General features: G+C 42.3%; 1 protein-coding gene across 1 annotated transcript; it reads right to left on the bottom strand.

Annotated features, from left to right (window-relative positions):
* Window positions 1–886: 886 nt before the first annotated feature.
* buc2l (bucky ball 2-like) lies at window positions 887–6,479 on the bottom strand. Its single transcript, XM_059326682.1, has 4 exons — window positions 6,017–6,479; window positions 2,994–5,057; window positions 1,488–1,595; window positions 887–1,066 (listed from the first exon to the last, which is right to left on the bottom strand). Exons 1-4 carry the CDS (start codon window positions 6,285–6,287, stop codon window positions 1,038–1,040), a joined length of 2,472 nt encoding a protein of 823 aa, XP_059182665.1. The 5' UTR covers window positions 6,288–6,479; the 3' UTR covers window positions 887–1,037.
* Window positions 6,480–6,944: the final 465 nt, after the last annotated feature.

Here is a 6,944-nt window from a genome sequence, read left to right as displayed (position 1 = left end):
CTTGAGTTATGGCTAAAAACTTATTTTGTGAGGTCACGGTGAGCTTGAACTTGTGCAAAAGTTTAAAGAAATTCCCTCAAGTTGTTCCTGAGGTAGATCACAGGCAGAAGGTTGCAGTACAGTGAACTCGCCCTTCAAATCTGATCCATTCATCTCCAAGTCCAAGTGGACATTTGTGCAAAATTTTGAAAAAATTCCCTCCAGGCGTTCCCGAGATGTTCATCAGAATTTTAAACTGCTTTGAAATTGAATTTTTAGTGCTCAGATACTTTCAGAGTTTGTTATTTTCGCAGTTAATCATGTCAAACGTTCATGTTCCTCATTAAGAGAAGCTGTCAATTAGAGGCTGCAGGCGACTCTTTATCAAAAGGTCGCAGCTTTGATCCCAGCACGACACCGCCACGACTCACCTGAACGTCACCATAAGCACCTTAAAATTCACTAAAAGTCATCCGAGATAACACCGACTTATGCAAATATGTGATCACAGTGGCTGTTTAATAAATTATGTGCAAATCACAGATGGAAACTGTCAGATGTTCTCTTCAGAGATGACATTTAGTTTTGGACAAAAAGGGAAGAAGAAGTGATGTGTCCACCGGAGGAAATGAGTTGTCAGGTTGCAGATGGTTTCCCTTCAAACTGTTCAATATTCACTTTTTTTAAATGGAAAATATCCATATAAATTAGTTTATATAAGCCTGTAAGACTAAGCTTGCCAGAAATGTATGCATTTATGTATTGAATTTGAATAAAAGTAAAGTGCATCAATATGTTAATCACCTGAAGGATTTTACACTTAATGTAGAAATATTTCCATCTAGTGGACAAATACAGTTACTGCAACAACTGCAGAATAAAAAAAAAAAAAGACATATACAAGAAGTACCATAAAGATGTGTTTATTTTAATATGAATAAATAGTGAACATTGTGATTTATTATAAGATTCATTTAAGTGGAAATAATTTAAATTAAGTGCAAATCATCTTTTAAAAAAGTGTTTTTTCACTTGGTTGAATCGTGCTCTTGTGCAAATCAGCATCTTGTGTCTTTTCTACAAGTTCCTGCAGAGAAAAAAAACACATTGCACAAAAAATATTTAATTTGTGCATTTTAATATTTTTCATTTCAGTTTTTCCATGCAAGTTATGTTATTTAAGTAAAATAAGCATGCCAATGTCGAATAAATTCAAACTTTTAATGGAAAAATGCTTCCCCAGGCCAGTGATAACGCAGAAAAACAAGGAGATTTTAAATGCAAAAAATGCAATATGTGTATGAATATAGGCACTAAATGCCATGAAGAACACAAAAAATGTGACGTGAAAAATGTCACTTCTTCTTCTTCTTGTCATTTAGTGCCTGGATTTATACACATATTAATATGTTTAATTCTAATTTCCCTGCACCCTAAGGTTCCCCTCTTTCCCTTGTTTAAATCTTGATTTTAATGACTGATGTTAAGCTGATTCTAGAGCACAGTACCTTGTGATTGTGGTTGTGATTTCTTGTGTTTATTAAAACGTGGTGATCTGGCTCCATTCTTGGAGCCGTCACTGTCGGGGTTTGGTATCATGGCTTTCCATGAGTTTTCTGTCAGATGAGAAGTTGAACAGTTAAAGTTAGAGAGCGGCACATTAAAAGGGATACTTCACACTTAAATGATCATTTGTATGTTAATTACTCACCCCGTGGTACCTTAAATGCTTGAAGAAAATGTTTGAGTTTTTTTGCACAGAGAATGGAGAATCCAAAAACTGAGAAAATTCTTGAATTAAAGTGAACAGAGTCCAGGTTTATCAAGAGCAAAACATCCAAAAAGTGCTCAAAATTCTTTCCAAAAATGTCAAACTCTACTTTTAGTGCTTGTTAGTGTTTATAATCGTTTCAATTTAATCATCTCCAATTCAGCTCTTATTTCTGCTGCTCTCATAATAAAGCAGACACTCGAAATTAACACAATATGCAAGTAAATTAAGTATGATCTTAAGTTACCAGCTTACCAATTGAATATTTAGGATAATACTTCCACTCAATACCAGCGCATCCTGTAAGCTACTTAGCCCTGTTGTTGCATAAAACATGCAGAATATTGGATAATAATTCAGAAGTCTTGGCCCAGGACGTTTTTTGCTCTTTTTACATTTTACTCAGTGTAGTTCACTGCAATATATGAAATATAATATATTATATAAAATATATATACAAGTCCTGCACCTCTATGGAATCAGCACAATCATGGCTAGAAGTCGGAACAACTCAAAAAATGTCATTTGTGCAGAATAACAGTTTTGATGACATAAATATTGTACATATTCAAGTATTATCATGTTTCCAGCCTCTCTTGTCCTCTCCTCTCTGCTCTGTGTAAACAGCCTCTCCTGTCCTCTCAGCTCTGTGTAAACAGATTTTCAGTGAATATTTGTCTCGTGACCGCTCGTCTCAGCAGAATCAATAATGTCTTCAGTGTCTCTGAGGAGCAGAATTTAATGTTTTTAACAGGATCTGGTCCGTGCAAACACCTATTTTGGCCACATTCTAAGTGACATGTAGAATAAAGTAATTGACAGAAAAAGTGACCAAAATTAAGCTTTAATTTGTGACATTTCTAACAGAAACCTTTGTAACCTATGATCTGTTCAAGGAGCAAGTTACAATTTCGAAGATAATGTCTGTTTTTACAGTTTATTTCTGCAATAAACAGTGTATTTTTGGTGATTATTTAAAGAAAACATATGTTCCAGCATATAAGTTAAATCTTATTTATCGAGCCACATGCTCACAACTTCCCAAACAAACAAAAAAACATGTTTTGATATAGTTTTGCTGTTAAACCAGGCTTCCATTTACTTTAATTCATCAAGATTTACTATGTTTTCAGATTCTTCATAAACCATAGGAGTTTGAGAAGAAGAAAAAAAAGTTTTCTAGAAGAATTCAAGGTGAAAACTGATATTAGAAAATGATTGTAGGTGAAATACATTTGCTTACCAGTTTGCCATCTGTGTGTGAGGTAAATCTGATCCATTATCCTCCATTTGTCCTGCAGGGAAGCCGGCATGGCGCAGTTCTCGTCCATCTCTCGGATGGCGTTGCCGTGGGGACAGTGCCGCAGCCTCTCCCGTGCAACAGACTGCTGCTGCGGCTCATTGCACGCGCAGTTCTTCTCCCTCAGCTTCGGGTACACCACCACGGGGCATTTCTCCACGTTCTGTTTGGACGCCAGCGGCCTCTTGAGGTCGTTGAGCCTCCTGGGGCGCTCGGCCGGCCTCCACTTGGAGCCGACGCGACACGAGCCGTTCTCGGACGACTCTCCCTCGGTGTCGTGGCCGCGGACGTCGGAGCCGGAGCCTTTTCTCACGACTCGATTTATGGTGTGAGATTTACACGCTTCACATGTCGGTAAGTCGTTCCACGTTTGGAAAGGAGCAGCTTTTCTCTTCAAGGTGTGGCCATCGAGTCCTGGACCGGCAGATGTGCAAATCCCGCTCTTCGCCAAACATCTGGAGCAAAGTCGCTCCCTCTTGGACGCGTAAGGGACGAATGCATTCTCACTGAAGTTCCTGTTGAGGCAGCATTCGTGATCAGAGAGGCTACGCCGATCCACCTTCCCTTTAGGTTTGTACCGCTCTTTTGGCTTCCGAACGGTTGGCTGTTCTTTGTACTCTAGGTCTAGTTTCCTTCTTCTCGTCGGCACCTCTAACTCTCTCTGGCTGCTCGGAGGTCGGACCAGCTTCTTCGGAGTCGGTGGCAACTTGCTGCAACAGTAGACGTTATCGAAGTCTGCAAGCCAGCTGGTTGAAGGAAGGTAGGCAGGCAATGATTCGAACGACGTGTCCTGGTGATCCTGGACACGGTGTTGGTTTCTATCTGCCATCGGAGGGGAATTATCCAACAAGAGCAAATTAGGTGCAGGAGAAACATCTTCTGTGTGTGTCATCACCTTCAAATGAGCTTCGTCACCAATCATCGGGCAAATATCGTCCTCAGACAACACCTCATCCTCAGGAACCTCCTGCATGGTCGGGACTACGTCCTCCAGTTCATCCTCTTCGAAAGGAGGCACCTCAATCACAGGGACCACATCTTCGGTCTGAGCCTCGTCTCTTGCCGTCAGCACATCCACCGAGGGGACGACACCAGCTGCCGTTTCATCATTCCGGATCAACGGTTCAGGAGAAGGAATCAAAGTCTCCTCCATCGACCAGACGGTGGATTCCATCTTCCACAGCTCGTCCAGATACTTGGCGTCGAAGGGCAGGTGGACGACTTTGAAGCGGAAGTTCTTGGACGTCGGATCTTTCTCAGCGCTCGTCTCCTGAACGTCCACATGAGCCGGTACGTCTGAGACGACAGTCACAGGCTCCGTCCGGCTCCTGGACTCCTCCTGGGCAGGAATCTTCTCACTTTTGTTGTTTGGCGTCCCGACTAACAGGATGTCGGGACAGGCGTGGATCGCCTGCTCCGACTGGTCTGCAGGAGGGCGCGGCCCTTCGTCCTGCAGCACACGGCCCTGGAGGACAGAGCTGCTGCACTGGACCACGTCTTGGGAGAAGCGGTGGCTCACTCCTGCGGTCTCATGAGCGTGCAGGAGTTGCAGTCCAACGGGCGTGGTGCAGCATTCAATCCTCACTTCTTCTGTCTGGATCACAAAGCTGCCATTCTGTGGCGTCCTTGTTGTGGAAGAGGGCGCCATGACCTCCAGAGACTGATCCCCCTGCTGCACAGCCGGTGAGAGCTGCTGACTTGGAGGGTTGTCGCTGCTGTGGACCGCGAGACCAACAGGGGCCTCGAGGTTACTGGGACCCGGAGTGCTGGTCCTCTGCTGGGCTGCAGACAGCGGCTCGGTTTGAACCTCGGAGCTCGTCATCTCTCTCGTCTGGCTGTTGTGCTGGTAGCGGAACCTGCGGGAGTGGTAGGCCATGGTCTGGTAGTACTGGGGGTTCAGCATGCGTCTGTAGTCCATCAGATGGAGGTGGGTGTGGGGTAGAACGAAGCCAGGCGGCTCCATGTACGGATTGGGCTGATAGTGGGGCATCACGGGCATGCTGTAACCTGTCGTCACAAAAACACTTAGACACACACTCCCTACACATTTTAAGATTTGAGTGAACCATTGTAAATAGGTAATTTTTTATGTACATGCTGTATTTTTGCAAATGTGCATTTTATTTTAATTTTGGTTATGGCTTATAAAAATGTGTGCATCTCAAAAGTTAGTTATGAACACTCAAAATAACCCATTTAAAACATTTTAGGCGATTTAAAATTTGACATTTTGACAAAAAAAAGACATACTATACGATTCCTTTTAGTTTTTTTTCCCCAAGCATATAAAATGTAGAAAATCATGCACTGATGAGGAAACTGATAGTATTTAATGAAAAAGCATTTTTTAAAGCAGTTCACTGCATTATTGCACAGCATTCAACACAAAGGGCATATGTTTAGTACTTCTAGTTATTCCAGACAGTTTATTTTTGACCACATTCTTAATGACACATGTCATAAAGTGATTCTGACAGAAATATCACAATTTAAAGCTTCATTTTGGTCACTTTCTAACAGAAACTTAACCTGTAACCTATGATCTGTCCAATCACTGCCAGAAAGTTACAATTTCAAAGATAATGCCTGTTTTTACAGATTTCTGCAATAAACAGTGTATTTTTTGTGATTATTTAAAGAAAACATATGTTCCAGCATTTAAGTTAAATCTTATTTAATGAGCCATATGCTCAGCACTTCCCAAACAAAAAAAAACATGTTTTAATATAGTTTTGCTGAAACCAGGCATCTATTTACATAAATTCATCAAGAACCATAGGAGGTGTATGAGAAGGGGAAAAAAAGAGTTTTTTAGAAGAATTCAAGTTGAATTCAAGAATTCAATTCTGATATTAGAAAATGATTTTAGGCGAAAAACATTTGCTTACCAGTTGTATGTATTTTCACAGAGCACTGCACCCATAAAAACAATTAGTTGCACCAAATAAGAAATGTTTTGCTCTTACCCATGCCAGGGTAGCCATAGTACGGGTTGTAGGACACAGGCATGGGCACCGGTACAGGCCACTGCATGCTCTGCAGGGGCATGCACGGCTGCGAGGGCTGGATGTAGAAGAAAGGTTTGTGGTGGTGCTGCTCCTCAGGACGTGGAGCTCCTGAAGGCCCCGGAGCCGGCTGAGGGGGTCCCTGGGCCTGCTGAGATCCTCCATATGGCGGGTTTGGACCCCGAGGGCCCAGACCAAAAGACTGCTGGAAGGTGGATGTGGCTGCTTCCATGTCTGACAAATAGACGAGGAGCAACTTAACAAGATATTTGTTTAGAACCGTTTCCTTCTTTGTCTGTCACAGGATATCAGACTAAGTATTTTCTGACACTGAACAGGTAACAACTGACAAACTGACTCAGCTTTCAAAGTATGTTTTAAATTGGAAATCAAAGGTGTGGACTCATGAGACAGGCGAGCTTGTCAAATGCTGCTCTGATTGGCTGGATTTTGGTTCCAGGTGGTCCAATTAGAGAGTAAAACATGTTTGTTTCCTGCTCGTTCCCTCCCACTGAGGCAGACAACAGAGCAGAGATAGGTGGGGATAGTAAGAGGTGATTGGCTTTAATTAACCTGCAGCTTGTCAGAATCACTGGCACTGATTGTATGTGGCTCAGAGTGGCACCTCCTGTTTTATAGCATCTCTTTGAGGCTCATTTTCGCCTCATTTGCAGGTGAGCAGAGTTTAAATGCAAAGCACATATTTACAGGACCTGTGCTGAGATGAAGGTTTGACCCCTGAAGAGCCAATTATGAGCTTGTTTTGTAGCCTGGAGCAGCACTTATAGATGGTGCGATACGTGAAGAATAAACATGCTCCGTGAGAGCGGCTTGTTGACATCAGTATTAATGTTTTAAACGTGTTTTCTGTGCTTGGATTGTGGTTTCT

Source organism: Centropristis striata, chromosome 23 (assembly GCF_030273125.1).
Source record: "Centropristis striata isolate RG_2023a ecotype Rhode Island chromosome 23, C.striata_1.0, whole genome shotgun sequence".
Lineage (NCBI taxonomy): Eukaryota > Metazoa > Chordata > Actinopteri > Perciformes > Serranidae > Centropristis > Centropristis striata.
The sequence above is the reverse complement of the archived record's forward strand: the minus strand, read 5'-3'. Positions and strand labels throughout refer to the sequence as shown.